Consider the following 15620-nt stretch of genomic DNA (forward strand, 5'->3'; position numbering starts at 1 on the left):
ATAAATAAATAAAGTTACTTAAAAAAAAACTACTCTAAGATTTCATCTCACTCCAATCAGAATGGCAGCTATTAAGGATATAAACAACAAAAAGGTTACCAAGGATGTGGGGAAAAAGGCACAGTCTTACACTGCTGGTGAGATTGCAAATTGGTGCAGCCATATTGAAAGCAGTATGGAGAATCCTCAGAAAACTGGAAATAGAACCACCATTTGACCCAGCTGTACCACTCCTTGGACTATACTCAAAGGACTTAAAAATAGCATACTAGATTCCAAGATGGCGGAGTAGAGGAGAACCCGTTACTGGCGGCTCTGTGTATGACTCTCAGGAGTGGGTGGACCTGTTCCCCAACAGGGACTCCCATTGACGAATTTAAACTTCTTGGAGCACGTGACAGGATCCTGAACAGAGGATTATTTCAAGAACAGCACGCGGTGTGGGGGAGGGGGGGAGCGTAGTCCCTCTTTGCCATGGAAGCAGCCAGCAGCGCAGTGCTGGAACCCGCCACAGACAAGCGGAGTTTGAGTGAAGTTTGAGTGGCTTTCTGGCAGTGGAGGTGCAGGGGGTTTTGCCCCTTCAGGGCTGAAGGCGCCAGACTGCAACCCGCATCAGTGCAGGACACCGGACCAAGGATGGAGTTCTGGGCGTAGCAAAGGAACAGCCCAGCTCCCTCTACCTCAATGGACACCCCGGCACGGGAAACAGGCGGTTGCCATCTTGGAAAATCTATACTGTCAACTTCTGGCAGGTGTGGCTGACATCGCAATGGGCATCTGAACAGGTGTGTGGTTCCCAGCCCGCCCCCCCCCAGCTCTGATAACTCAGAACAGTTCTCCCCAGCTTTTGGTGAGCAGGGCTATCAGAGCAGAGTGCAACTGAGAAGGTCCATGATCTCCAACTCCTCCTCTCCCTGCTGTGATAACTCAAAACCTTTCTCGCCAGCTCTCGGTGGGCATGACTATCAGAGGGAATTTAACAGAACAGGTTTCCAACTCCCCCTCTCCCCAGCTATGATAATGTGGTGACTACCAGCACAGAGATAGCACTCAGTTGATCAGGAGCATGTGGCAGCCAGGGCGCCGCCCACCCAGGGTGAACAAGTGATCTCGCAATTGGGACCTGGTGGGCAGGAGGGGGAGAGGGATAGAGACTGGGAGCAACCCAAAGAGACCTAAATCGGAGAAGCACCGGGCAGGTGAGGGAGAGCCTCCTCACACGGGTTGCTTCCACCACCCTGAGGGCAGAGACCCAACCTGGAATGCACAACACCACCTACTGGAAGAGAAGAAAACAGAATTCTAAGAGTGTTGTTTTTTTCTCCTTTTTCTTTCCTTTCTTTTTTTCTTTTTATCTTTATCTTTTTTTCTTTTTCTTTTCATTACTTTCTATCTCTTTTCCCCCTTTTCTTCTTCTTTTCTTGTTATTTGTCTTCCTCCTTCTCTTCCTCTCTCAAACTCCCAGTGTTATTATTTTTACTATGTATAATTTACTAAATGCAAATAGGTGTTTGTTTCTATGCTTCTTATTGTCCTCCCATGTACCTGTGTACCCTAAAATACCATCTGTCTATTCTCCTGCTAATAACTCCCTTCATTAGAGTTCTATTCCAAAGTTGCTAAGATATATTAACCCCATACCCTCACATCTTTCCCCCTTAACATAACGTCCTACGCTCAACCCTCAGTTCTCTATACGCCACTGGAAACTGTACGCCTTTTAAGAAGCTAATGAATATATTTTAAATAATAATTGAATCCAACACTCTAGACATAGAGACTAACTATAAATATATTAATAACAAAAACTTGCTCATAGATGATGTAATATTGATACTGGGAACTGTTAACATTGTCTTTCCACACAAAGGAGAGATCTCGGAAATATACAAGAGCAATACGAATATATAGAGGAAAAACAATAGCACAACAATCACACCGAACTGGAAAGAAATGTGAGCAACATGAAAAGACAAGGAAAAAAAGGACCACAAACAATGCAAGACAATACAACATTAGAAGAGGTAACATCTACAGCAGAAAAAAATGTCAGATAAAGATATCAGGATATACATGGTTTAGATGTTCTGGGGTCTCATGGAAGACATTAGACAACAAATGCAGACAATGAAAGATCACTTTGACAATGAATTACATAAACAAATCCAAGAAGCAAAAGATCAACTCTACAGGGATAGAGGTTATGCAAAAAAAGCAAACAGAAATCCTAGAAATTTTAAAAAACAATGAACCAAATTAAAAACTCAAATGAGAGTATCAACAGCAGAGTAGACCATTTAGAAGATAGAACATCAGACAACAAAGACAAAGCATACTGAAAAGAATGTAGACAGCACAGAGAGGCTAATAAGAAACCATGACAGAACATCCAAGAAATATGGGATACCATAAAGAGACCAAATTTAAGAATTATTGGGATAGAGGAAGGTATAGAGGTGCAACCAAAGGAATGAGCAATCTATTCAATGAGATAATATTAGAAAACTTTCCAGATATGAAGAATGAAATGGAAATCCATATCCTAGAAGCCTACAGGACACTGAATGTGCAAAATCTCAACAGATACACATCAAAACACATTATAATAAAAATGCCCAACACACAGAACAAGGAGAGAATTTTACAAGAGAAAGGAAGAAGATTACATTTAGGGGTAAACCAATTAGGTTAACGGCTGATCTTTCAACAGACTCTGAAAGCTAGAAGATCCAGGAACAACGTATTTCAAACACTGAAAGATACTGGGTTCCAACCAAGAATCTTGTATCCAGCAACATTAAGCTTCAGGTTTGAAGATGAAATAAAAACCTTCCATGATAAACAAAAGTTAATAGAATTTGCAGCTAGAAAACCGGCGCTTCAAAACATCCTTGGCAAAACATTTCATGAAGAGGATATGAAAAATAACAATGAAAACCAACAGTGGGAGGGAGTACACTAAAGGAAAAACTAATCAAAGAGGAAAATCAAGTCAAGTTAAATAACAAAAATAAACAAATATGACTGGAAATACAAACCATATCTCAATAGTAACCCTAAATGTTAATGGCTTAAACTCACCAATCAAAAGACATAGACTAGTAGACTGGATTAAAAAAAAAAGGATCCAACAATATGCTGCCTACAGGAGACTCATTTGATAGGAAAAGACATGCACAGATTGAAGGTGAAAGGTTGGGAAAAATCATACTACTTACATGGACCTCGGAAGTAAGCAGAGGTATCCATACTCATATCAAATAAAGTAGACTTCAAACTAAAGTTAATCAAAATTGATAAAGAAGGACACTACATACTGCTCAAGGGAACCATACACTAACAAGACATAACAATTATTAATATATATGCCCCAAACAATGGTGCAGCTATGTTCATCAACCAAACTCTTCTCAAGTTCAAGAGTCAAATAGACCACAAAACAATAATCATGGGTGATTTTAATATACCTCTCTCACCACTGGACAGATCTTCCAAACAAAAGTTGAATAAAGAAACTCTAGAACTCAGTAACACAATTAATAACTTAGACTTAATTGACATATGTAGAATATATCAACCAATATCAAGCAGATACACTTTCTTCTCAGCAGCACATGGATCCTTCTCAAAAATAGACCATATATTATACCACAGGGCAAGTCTTAGCAAACACAAAGGAGTAGAGAAACTACCATGCATTTTACCCGATCATAATAGAATGAAATCGAATATCAATGATAAAATAAAGAAGAAAAATTCCTACAGTACGCTACTGAATGAACAATGGTAACAGAATACATCAAGGAGGAAATTAAAAAATGCTTAGAGGTAAATGAGAACACAGACACAACATATCAAAATCTCTGGGAACTATGAAAGCAGTAATGAGAGGAAAATTCATTGCATGGAGTTCATTTCTTAAAAGAAAGAAAAGCCAACAAATAAATGACCTCACACTACATCTCAAAGCCCTAGAAGAAGAAGAACAAACCAGCAGCAAAAGCAGTAGAAGGCAAGACATAATTAAAATCAGAACTAAAATCAATGAAATCGAAACAAAAGAAACAATTGAAAAAAATTGACAAAATTAAAAGTTGGTTCTTTGAAAAAATAAATAAGATTGACAGATCCTTACCCATGCTAATGAAGAATAGAAGAGACAGAACCCAAATTACTAACATACGGAATGAAAAAGGCAATATCACAACAGACACTAAAAAAATACAGAAGATAACTAGAAATTACTTTGAAACCTTATACTCCAATAAATCAGAAGATAGTGAAGGCATCGATAAATTCCTAGAGTCATATGACCTGCCCAGATTGAGTCAGGAAAATATACACAACTTAAACAGACCAATATCAAGTGAGGAAATAGAAGAACCCATCAAAAGATTACCAACCAAGTTTTAATGGTTTTACAAGACCTTTAAGGAAGAACTAATACCAATACTCTACAATCTATTTCAGGAAATAGAAAAAGAGAGAGTACTTCCAAATTCATTCTACAAGGCCAATATCACCCTGATTCCAAAACCAGACAAAGACACCTCAAAGAAAGAAAACTTCAGACCAATATCTCTAATGAATATAGATGCAAAAATCCTCAATGAAATTCTGGCAAATCGAATGCAAAAACATATCAAAAAGATCATGCAACAAGATCAAGTGGGATTCATCCCAGGGAATGCAAAAAAAAAAAAAAAAAGAAAATTACAGAACCCTAAAGAGAGAAATAGAAGTAGACCTTAGAAGATGGAAAGATATACCTTGTTCATGGATAGGCAAAATTAACATTATTAAAATGACCATACTACCAAAAGCACTACACAGGTTCAATGCAATTCCTATCAAAATCCCAATGGCATTCCTCATATAAATAGAAAAAGCAATCATGAAATTCATCTGGAAAAATAAGAGACTCAGAATAGCTAAAGCAATTCTAAGCAGGAAGAGTGAAACAAGTGGTATCGTTATGCCAGATCTTAAACTATACTATAGAGCAATAATAACAAAAACAGCACGGTACTAGCACCAAAACAGACTGGTAGACCATTGGTACAGAATAGAGGACACAGAGACTAACCCACAAAATAACAACTATCTCATATTAGACAAAGGTGCCAAAAACATGCACTGGAGAAAGGATAGCATCTTCAACAAATGGTGCTGGGGAAACTGGAAATCCATATGCAACAAAATGAAAATGAATTTCTATCTCTCACCATGCACAAAAGTTAACTCAAAATGGATCAAGGATCTAGGGACTAAACCAGAGACTCTGCATCTAATAGAAGAAAAAGCAGGCCCTAATCGTCATCATGTGGGGCTAGGCTCCAACTTCCTTAATAAGAGCCTATAGCACAAGAATTGAAACAAAGAATCAACAAATGGGATGGATTCAAACTAAAAAGTTTTTTCTCAGCAAAAGAAATAATCTGTGAGGTGAACAGGGACCCTACATCCTGGGAACAAATTTTTACCCCACACACAGATAGAGCTCTAATCTCTAGGATATATAAAGAGCTCAACAAGATAAGCACCAAAAAAATAATAATAATAATAATCCAATCAATAAATGGGCCAATGACCTGGACAGACAATTCTCAGAAGAGGATATACAATAAATCAACAAATATACGAAAAAATGCTCACCATCTCTAGCAATCAGAGAAATGCCAATCAAAACTACTCTAAGATACCATCTTACTCCAGTAAGAATGGCAGATATTAGGAAGACAAACAACAACAAGTGCTGGCGAGGATGCGGGGAAAAAGGTACACTCATACGTTGCTGGTGGGACTACAAACTAGTGCAGTCAATTTGGAAAGCAGTATGGAGATGTCATGGAAAGCTGGGAATGGAACCACCATTTGAGCCAGCTATTCCTCTTCTCGGACTATACCCAAAGGACCTAAAAACAGCATACTACAGGGACACAGCCACATCAATGTTTATAGCAGCACAATTCACAATAGCTAAACTGTGCAGCCAACCTAGATGTCCTTCATTAGATGAATGGATAAAAAAATGTGGTATTTATACACAATGGAATATTACTTGGCAAAAAAAAGAATAAGATCATGGCATTTGCAGGGAAATTGATGGCATTAGAAAAGATTAGGCTAAGTGAAGTTAGCCAATCCCAAAAATACAAATGCCAAGTGTTGTCTCTGACACAAGGGGAGTGACTCAAAGATGGGTAGGGAAGGAGAGCAGGGGAGGAAGATTACCTCTAGATAGAAAATAGGGGTGGGAGGGAAAGGGAGGGAGAAGGGGAATAGCAAGGATAGTGGAAGGAGATTGTCATCATTGTACAAAATATATGTATGAAGATGTGAATTTGGTGTCAACATACCTTACATACAAACAGAGATATGATAAATTGTGGTGTAAAGGTGTATAAAGAATTGTAATGCAAAAAAAAAATCAATAATAGAGCTCATGTATAATGGCATAATTTGCAGGGAACATACTTTAATATACAGAGTTATGAAAAATTGTGCTGTGAATGGATAATCATGAATGTAATTCATTCCACTATTGACATGTATGAAATATTAATTGATTGATTTTTTTTAAAAAAACAGCATACTAGAGGGACACAGCCACATCAAAGTTTATAGCAGCACAGTTCACAATAGCTAAACTGTGGAACCAACCTAGATGCCCTTCAGTAGGTGAATGGATAAAGAAAATGTGGTGTATATATACACAATGGAATATTATTCAACAATAAAAGAGAATAAAATCATGGCATTTGCAGGTAAATGGATGGAGTTGGAGAATATCATGCTAAGTCAAGTTAGCCAATCCCAAAAAACCAAAAGCCAAATGTTTTCTCTGATTTAAGGATGCTGATTCATAACAGAGTTGGAGGGACCCAAGGGAAGATTAAAGGAACTCTAGATAGAGTAAAGGGAAGGAAGGAGAAGAAGAGAGCTTGGGGGTATATACGAAAGACAGTGGAATGAAACAGACATCATTACCCTAAGTACATGTATGAAAGACACAAATGATATGACTCTACTCTGTGTACAACCAGAGATATGAAAAATTATGCTCTGTATGTGTACGAATTGTAATACATTCAGCTGTCATAACAAATTAGAATTAATTTAAAAAATTAAAACATAAATACCTGAAAAGAAATTGACTTTTTTAGGCCATCTCCTGTTATTATTCATCACTTTTTGAAGAGAAGCAAAGAAGAGACTTTTTAAAAATTTATTCTAGCATTGCATAAATGACTACACTGTATCAGAGAATTTCAGCAAAAAGAAGCCTAAAACTATATTCTCTTATGTTACCTTTATTATACAACATGAAGAAACATGACTTTTTTCAATAACAAGTCAAAAGTTGTTACCTTATTAAGAACATTTTTTAATAAACTCAAAAAAAATTCAGCCCTAGACTTTGAGTTTGACTTAAGAAATAATACAAATCTAATATAAGCTTTTCCAACAAAAGTGTCCATTCATTTTTTTTAACATTTATTTTTTTTTTTAGTTGTAGCTGGACACAATACCTTTATTTTATTTATTTTTATGTGGTGCTGAAAATGGAACCCAGGGCCTCACACATGCTAGGCAAGCACTCTACCACTGAGCCACAACCCCAGCCCCTGTCCACATATTTTTGAAAACAACATTATATTAATATTAAAGCCCCAAAAATACAACACAAGAAAACTAAAGATCAGTATCTCTCATAGAGGAGATACACAAATTATTAATTGACAGTACTTCATCTAACAGAGCTACATATTAAAAGAATGCTATCGTGACAGATATATTAAAACAATACTACCGTGACCAAGAGAAATTTATCCTAAAGAATTCAAGTTAGCTTAACACTTAAAAAAAAAATACTCAATGCAATTCCATCATATCAACAGGAGAAAAAGGAAAAGCCTTGTAAATACAGAGATAATATTTGGTAAAAATATAACACTGTTCTTAGAAAAAAAATTAAAAATTTATAAAGACAAAAAAATAAATTACAAGCATTCAGTTTGAAAACAAGGTTATAAAACTTTATTTGTAAATAATATTGTCTCATAAATAAAGCTTTAAGGGATCTAGAAAAGCTATGAAAATAATTCATAAGTTCATTAAGTTTTGAAGGTAATATGATTAACATAAAAAATTAACTTTCTTTTTATATTCTAATAATGAACAATCAAAACTGAAATTTTCAAAATATAACAATATCAAAAGTATGCAGGTTCTGGTAGCAAAGTGGGCATACATACAAAGTCCCCAGCTCTTGCCTCCCTCTCAGAAATACTAATTAGCAACTATACATAGACAAGAATGCCTTTTCAAAGATCTCAGAACCTGAGAGTCAGGCTGAAGCATCCCCCTTGAAGCACAAACCTGTGAAAAATTGCATTAGAAGAATGAGGAAAATAGCTTCACTTTGATCATGTTGTCACACCCCCAGGCCAGCACATCATTTCATGGAGAGGGATCCCCTGGGCCTATAGTTTTGCCAGTGGGGGGGGGGGGGAGAATACAGGGTATAGGTGCAACTTTCCCAGAATTATGGGGTGATTCCCAGGAAGGGGCAGTGGGAACATCAAATCAAAGACCCCAGCAACTTCCCCCACCCATGGATGCTACCCGACAGCCCATCTAGAATCCTAGGATAAGTAAACAGTTGAAGGTCTTCTCCTGCCCAAGTAAATGTGTAAAGGTTGAAAAAAAGTGATCACTTCTTCAACTACAAGGACACAAGGATCACCAAAAATCAGGGAAACATGATACCACCAAAGGAAATTAATAAAGCTGCAATAACTAACCACTTAAAAATGGAGGGCTAGGGATATAGTGGGAGAGTACTTGTTTCTCATACACAAGACCCTGAGTCAATCCCCAGCATCATCCATCAATCAATCAATCAAAATGGAGAACCATTAACTAAATGACCAAGGACTGACAATAATCCCCTTCAGGATTAGCAAACCATAAGAAAACACAAGTAAATTCATCAGGAAAAAGACATATCAACAAAATAAGTTCAGGAAAGCAATAGAAATAATTTTTTAAATCATAGTACTGAAAAATGCAATAGCTGAATTGAAAAAATTAAAAGAAAACCTCAACAGATTCAATCAAGCAGAAGAATCAGTGAACTCAAAGACATTTAAAACCAACCACTCAGAGAAGCCAAAATCAAAAAAAGCAAAGAAGATCTCTGGGAATCATAGGATACCATCAAGTGAAACTACATACATATTAAAGGAGTCTCAGAAGGAGAAAAAAAACAAAGAGAAGCTCTATTTTAAAAATAACGAACTGATGTGATACAGCAATCTGTATACGGGGTAAAAGCGGGAGTTCATAATCCACTTGAATCAAACCGTGTAATATGATGTATTAAGAACTATGTAATGTTATGAACGACCAATAAAAAAAAAAAAATGACTGCAAACATGTCAAATCTGGGGAGAAAAATGGATATCCAGATTCATGAGACCCAAAGAGCTCAAATAAACTGAAACCCCAAAATTCCACACTGACACATATTACATACTGTAATTGTCAAATATCAAAGACAATTATAAAATCGATAAGAAAAAAGTAGCTTGTCACATAAAGAAGCCTACATAAGACTAAAATTGGATTTTTTCAGCACAAACCTTGCAGGCCAGAAGAGGTTGAGATTCACAAAATTGAGGGAAAATAACCGTCCTACTAAGAATACTATACCTAACAAAGTCGTTCTAAGATTTTTTTTAATATTTTTTTAGTTGTAGGTGGACACACTACCTTTATTTTATTTATTTATTTATTTTATGTGGTGCTAAGGATCAAACCCAGCTCCTCACACATTCTAAGCCAGTGCTCTACCGCTGAGCCACAGCCCCAGCCCCCATTCTAAGATTTTTGCAAACAAACAAAAGGGAATTCACCAATGCTAGACTTGCCTTATAAGAAATGCTAAAGGGAGTTCTTTCTTAAAAGATAAATGAAAGGATAATAATTAACAATGTAAAAACATATGAATGTACACAACTCAATGGTAAATGCATACAACTCAATGGAAAATTCAAAATCAGAGTTCTCTAATTTTGTTATGGCGATGCATAAATCAACTCAGAATAAAAGTTAAAAGATATATATTTTATACATATAAGTAATATTAAATATATTATCTATATAAATACATATTAAATATTATATATTTATAGTACATATATTTATAGTACATATATTTATTGAAACTATATTTACATATATTTATAGCACATATAAATATACATAATACATATATGTAATATATAGAGAACATATTAGATATGGAAAATGACAAACCTCAAAATAATGAAGCCTTGTAAGAGGGAATGCAGAGAAAAGCACCACATTAATGGCATTGATTCTTTCTCAGTGACAGAACAATCCCTAGAAAGAACCAAAGCACTGATCCTTCCCCAAATAAATACTTTCCCAATGGCAGTACACTGGGACTCTGAAGGGAAAAAGATAAGTACTGAACACTGACCCCCAGATCCTCTGTTCTCCAAAGAAAAATACTGCCCAGTAAAAACAAATTTTCAAATTCTCACAAACCTATTTCCTGAGTGCCCAAAACTGACAAGCTCATTAATTAAGTCACTTCTCAGTATAACCTATATAAACCCAGTCCCCTCCTTTGTCCAGGGGCTCATTTTCCACCAAGAAAGTGAGTCCATTCCTGTGGGTGTAATCCTGTTTCTGAATAAAAGGCTGTGAGGATCTGTGAAGATCATATTCAGCTTGGTCTTTTTGTGCTAATAGTACATATATATACTATAACTAACTATAATAATTTGTTAAGAGATACACAATATTTTTTAAATGATGTAAGCAGGGCATAGTGGCACACAACTGTAATCCCAGTTACTTGGGAGGCTGAGGTAGAAGAATCTAAATTTGAGGCCACTCTGAGCAACTTAGCAAGGCCCTACCTTAATTCAGTAAAAAAAAAAAAAAAAAGGCAAAGTGGAGGGACAGTGGGAGGGTTGCTGGGGGTATTGCTCAGTGTAAAGAGGCCCTGGGTTCTATTCCCAGTTAAAAAAAAAAAAAAAAGATGAAAATGGAAATTTTTTATTTTTAAATTTGTTCTAATTAGTTATACATGAGAGTAGAATGCATTTTGATGCACTGTGCACAAATGGAGCACAACTTCTGCTTCCTCTGGCTGTACACATTGCAGAGTCACACTGGTAGTGTAATCATACATGTATATAGGGTAATAATGTCCGTCTCATTCCACTTTTTTTCCCATCCCCACACCCCTCCCCTCCTTTCACTCCTCTCTGCACAATCCAAAATTCCTTCATTCTTCCCTACCCCCATCCCCATTATGGTTCAGCATCCATTTATCAGAGGAAAACATTCAGCTTTTGGATTTCTAGGTTTGGTTTATTTCACTTAGCAAGATATGAAATTTTAATATCAATGACTTAAGATGAGGGGAGAGTAAAAGTATACAGTTTTTGTATGCAATCACAGTTATTACCAACTTAAAACAGGATATTGTACAGTGGCAATGCCTGTAATCCCAACTACTCAGGAGGCTGAGGCAAGAGGTTTACAAATTTGAGGTCAGCCTAAGCAATTTAGCAAAATTTTTTAAAAAGGCCTGGGGATACCATTCAGCTGTAAAGCATCACTGGGCTGAATTCCTGGTAAGGGAGTCCAGGAGACAAGGAGGTAGGGAGGGAGAAAGGAAGGTCATGACTGACCTTAGGAAACTTGAGTCATTTGGACAAATCAGAACAAGTTACATGTTCATACATTTCACTACATTTGAGAGTAGGAAAGCTCTCAAGGAAAAATAATTTGTGTACAGGACATCTCATCTTGTTTGGGGTCCCCAAGAATCTGATTTAATCCTGTTTAGGCACAGAACTACTTCTGAAATTATCCAACAAGTCCAAAACTCTCAGAACGAATGAAATAGTTCTAGGTATCTAAAACTAACCCATTCTCTCTTGAATCATTTAAAATGGTCTGGACATATATACTATAACGTAATCTATTAATTGTATCGGAAGCTCACCTAATTTCTTCTTCCTACTAATGTTGTCTCAATAAAGACCAACAGCTCCACATTACCATCAACAGCTATAAGCTCCAGTTTCTGGAGTTATGGAAAGAAGGTAAGAGCATACACTGGCTTAAGATAAGAAACTATAGTCTCAGCTCTTATTATAACTAACAATATAAATTTTAACAATTCATTTAGCTTCTCTTGATTTCAATTTTTTCATTTATATTATTTCTGCTTAAGGCAGGTATGCCTTCGTGTATGAACCAATCGATAATGTATTTTCCATAATTTTCATACTTTTTCTTCAACATAAAATATGATACTAAAGTTACAAACCATATTCCTCATATTCAAGATGCATTTCAAGTCAGTTTCATATTTAGAACAACTGTGTTATAAATGAATCTCATTCTTTTTTTTTTTTTTTTTTTTGGTACCGGGATGGAATGGAACCGAAGGGCACTTAACCAGGGAGCCACATCCTCACATTCTCAGTCTGTTCTTTACTTTTTATTTTGAGACAGGGTCTCACTAAGTTGCTAAGGGCCTCATTAAAATACTGAGGCTGGCTTTGAATTCACTATCCTCCTGCCTCAGTCTACAGCGCTGCTGGTATTACTAAGTGCACCATCATGCCTGGCCCATGTAGCATTTTTAATGTTTTATCATTAAGAAAACTCTCATAGTATTTATCAGTGTCATTCAACATTAGCAGTTTTAAAAATATAAAAATAATGTTTAATAATAAGCCACTTTATACATGCATACACACACACACACACACACACACACACACACAAACGCGCACGATGTCAGGGAGGAAAGCGCACACATGAGCACAGAGTAGAGCATGAGTTAGCCAATAAAAACCTAACTCCTTCCCATGCCTCCAAGAGGTAGAATTCATAATTTACTGTCACTACTGTCCTTTAATAACTGTTAAACAATTTTGAATAATCCTTTGGGCTCAAAATGATGAAAATCTATATATATAATATATAGGATGAAATCATATATATATATATATGTATGTATATGTATATATACACACACACACACGTGTGTGTGCGTGTGTGTGTTGTCAATGGACCCTTATTTTATTTATATGCAGTGCTGAGAATTGAACCCACATGCTAGGCAAGCACTCCACCACTTAGCGACAACCCCAGTCCCAAAATGATGAAATCTTTGATAGTGACAACAGCTAAACTATCAAAAAAAAAAAAAGGTAGGAAGAAAGGAAGAAAAGAAGGCAGGATAGGGGCTGGGGATGTGGCTCAAGCGGTAGCGCGCTCGCCTGGCATGCGTGCGGCCCGGGTTCGATCCTCAGCACCACATACCAACAAAGATGTTGTGTCCGCCGCAAACTAAAAAAAAATAAATATTAAAAAAAAAAATTAAAAAAAAAAAGAAGGCAGGATAGGATGAATAGGATAAAAGTGAAACAGGGGCAAAGCATAGGTAGGAAAAACAGGGACTGATTTTCAAAGAAAAAGAATTGGGATACTAACACCTCTGGATAACACTTCCCTGCTCAACTGGCTATTAACATCTCCAGTGAGGGGTAAGAATCACACTTCCTGACACAAGGCATTACCTTCCTGGGGCTACTCTTTCCTGCCTTTGGGCACCTTTACAATAAAAAAGAGAGGGTGGGGGGTCTATAAAAAGATAAGACACATCCCCCATTGGCATCATCTCTTCTTCCCTATCTCTGTTGGTCTCTGTGTTTGCCTTGCATTTCTTGGGCATTTAATCTTCAACACCAGGGGAATTAGCACCCAATCCCGATTTCCAAAACTAAAATTTCAAGAATGAATGGGAGAGAGAAAAGGAAAGAAACCTCATGACAAAACCCTAAAAGATGCTCAGGCAACTGAAGTTTTGAATATTGTTCACATAACATTCATTATAATATGCTGCAAAAACAGTCCACAGAGTAATAAAAGCTGACTCAAAACACAGCTATCATAATTGTATGAAAGATGAAAAGCACAATAACTGCAAAGTATGTTCTTAATGAAGCCTAACTGAGCTATGACAAGTTATGTTTTAATATGAAAATGGGTAAGTGGCTTCTATATTTATTCATTGTGTTGGTGCTTTCTTTGCCACACTGCATTTTTGCATGTTACAGTTACGAAGCAGTAAGTATTTTAAAACCTAGAAAAGTGAGCATACTAACAAAAACACCATACTAAGGATTTTCATTATTCAAACAGAACATTTTACTCTGATTTTACAAGCTAATCTTATTAGAATTCAAATTATTTTTTACTGTTACCTTCTTCATTTACTACAAAAAAAGTTTTACCTAGTAATAGTGACTAATTTAAGGATGTCATAGGAAACCTAATTTTGTACATTTTTTTTTAAAGAGAGAGTGAGAGAGGAGAGAGAGAGAGAGAGAGAGAGAATTTTTAATATTTATTTTTTTTTAGTTCTTGGAGGACACAACATCTTTGTTGGTATGAGGTGCTGAGGATTGAACCCGGGCCGCACACATGCCAGGCGAGTGCGCTACCGCTTGAGCCACATCCCCAGCCCCATAATTTTGTACATTTAATATGAAAATAACTTTATAATCTTACTGATAAGCCAAATAACATATTAATATAATGCAGATTATCTAAAAATTATAACCAGAAATAACTATAGCAATTAGGTATGTCTAGGAAAATTTTTCATTGTAACTTTATAAGCATATAGCATTTCTGAATTCTATTTTCTTTATTTCAAGTAATTTTATTTAAAAGACAGAAAACCTGTTTTATATAGAGAGTCAGTATTTCTATTGTTTATTCTTTACCACATTACATGTTTCAGATTGCTACAAAAAAAAAAGTACATAATGATTACACTAACCCAAGTTTTTTAAATTTGTATATTGCCTATATGTAGATTTTTCAAAAGTACTGTTGGCTGACTTCAAATATCATTTCATTTTTTTTTTAGAAATTGTATTACTTTTTATTGCTACTTAAGACATTTAATCTTGGCATTAAAAATAAAAGGTAGGAAGAAAAATGTTATTACATGAAGAGAACAAAAAGGTCCCACCTGTTTCAGCCTCATGAAGAAAGTCTCCGTGAAAGTCTTTCTGCTGAAATACCAAAAACGCTCATTTGCAGGGTACACACGTGCCACTGCCTCCAGGAGGAAACGGACAGGCTCCACCACCTCTGTGACCACCATATCCACTGCCACCGTCATGTACACACGCTTATCTGTGGTAGAAATATTCTGGAGTTTATGTTGGCTTTATTATTCTTTGATTAAAACAACAAAATTCCCTCACTTATGAAAAAAATTAAGGTTTCTTTCATTTTAAATTCTTTTACCTTTATTTTATTTATTTTTTAAATATATTTTCAGTTGTTGATAGACCTTTAATTTATGGACTTATTTATATGTGGTGCTGAGAATCAATAAAAAGCAATAAAAGTACCTCATACATGCTAGACAAGCGCTCTACCATTGAGGCACGAGCCAAGCCACAAAATTAAGGTTCTTTATAATAATATTACTTTCTATATATTTATTTTTGAATGCTTTCTTACCATTTTTCTTATTTTTT

At 35.9% G+C, this 15620-nt stretch overlaps 1 protein-coding gene across 5 annotated transcripts in view; it reads right to left on the minus strand.

The window, feature by feature from the left end:
• Rabgap1l (RAB GTPase activating protein 1 like) overlaps positions 1-15620 on the minus strand; it is a 628203-nt gene that overhangs the window by 513632 nt on the left and 98951 nt on the right. For all 5 annotated transcript variants that reach the window (XM_077803024.1, XM_077803022.1, XM_077803023.1 and 2 more), the window contains one exon: positions 15104-15270. In XM_077803024.1, the coding sequence (XP_077659150.1) occupies positions 15104-15270 (167 nt within the window). The remainder of the gene's footprint in view (positions 1-15103; positions 15271-15620) is intronic.

Source organism: Urocitellus parryii, chromosome 9 (genome assembly GCF_045843805.1).
Source record: "Urocitellus parryii isolate mUroPar1 chromosome 9, mUroPar1.hap1, whole genome shotgun sequence".
NCBI lineage: Eukaryota > Metazoa > Chordata > Mammalia > Rodentia > Sciuridae > Urocitellus > Urocitellus parryii.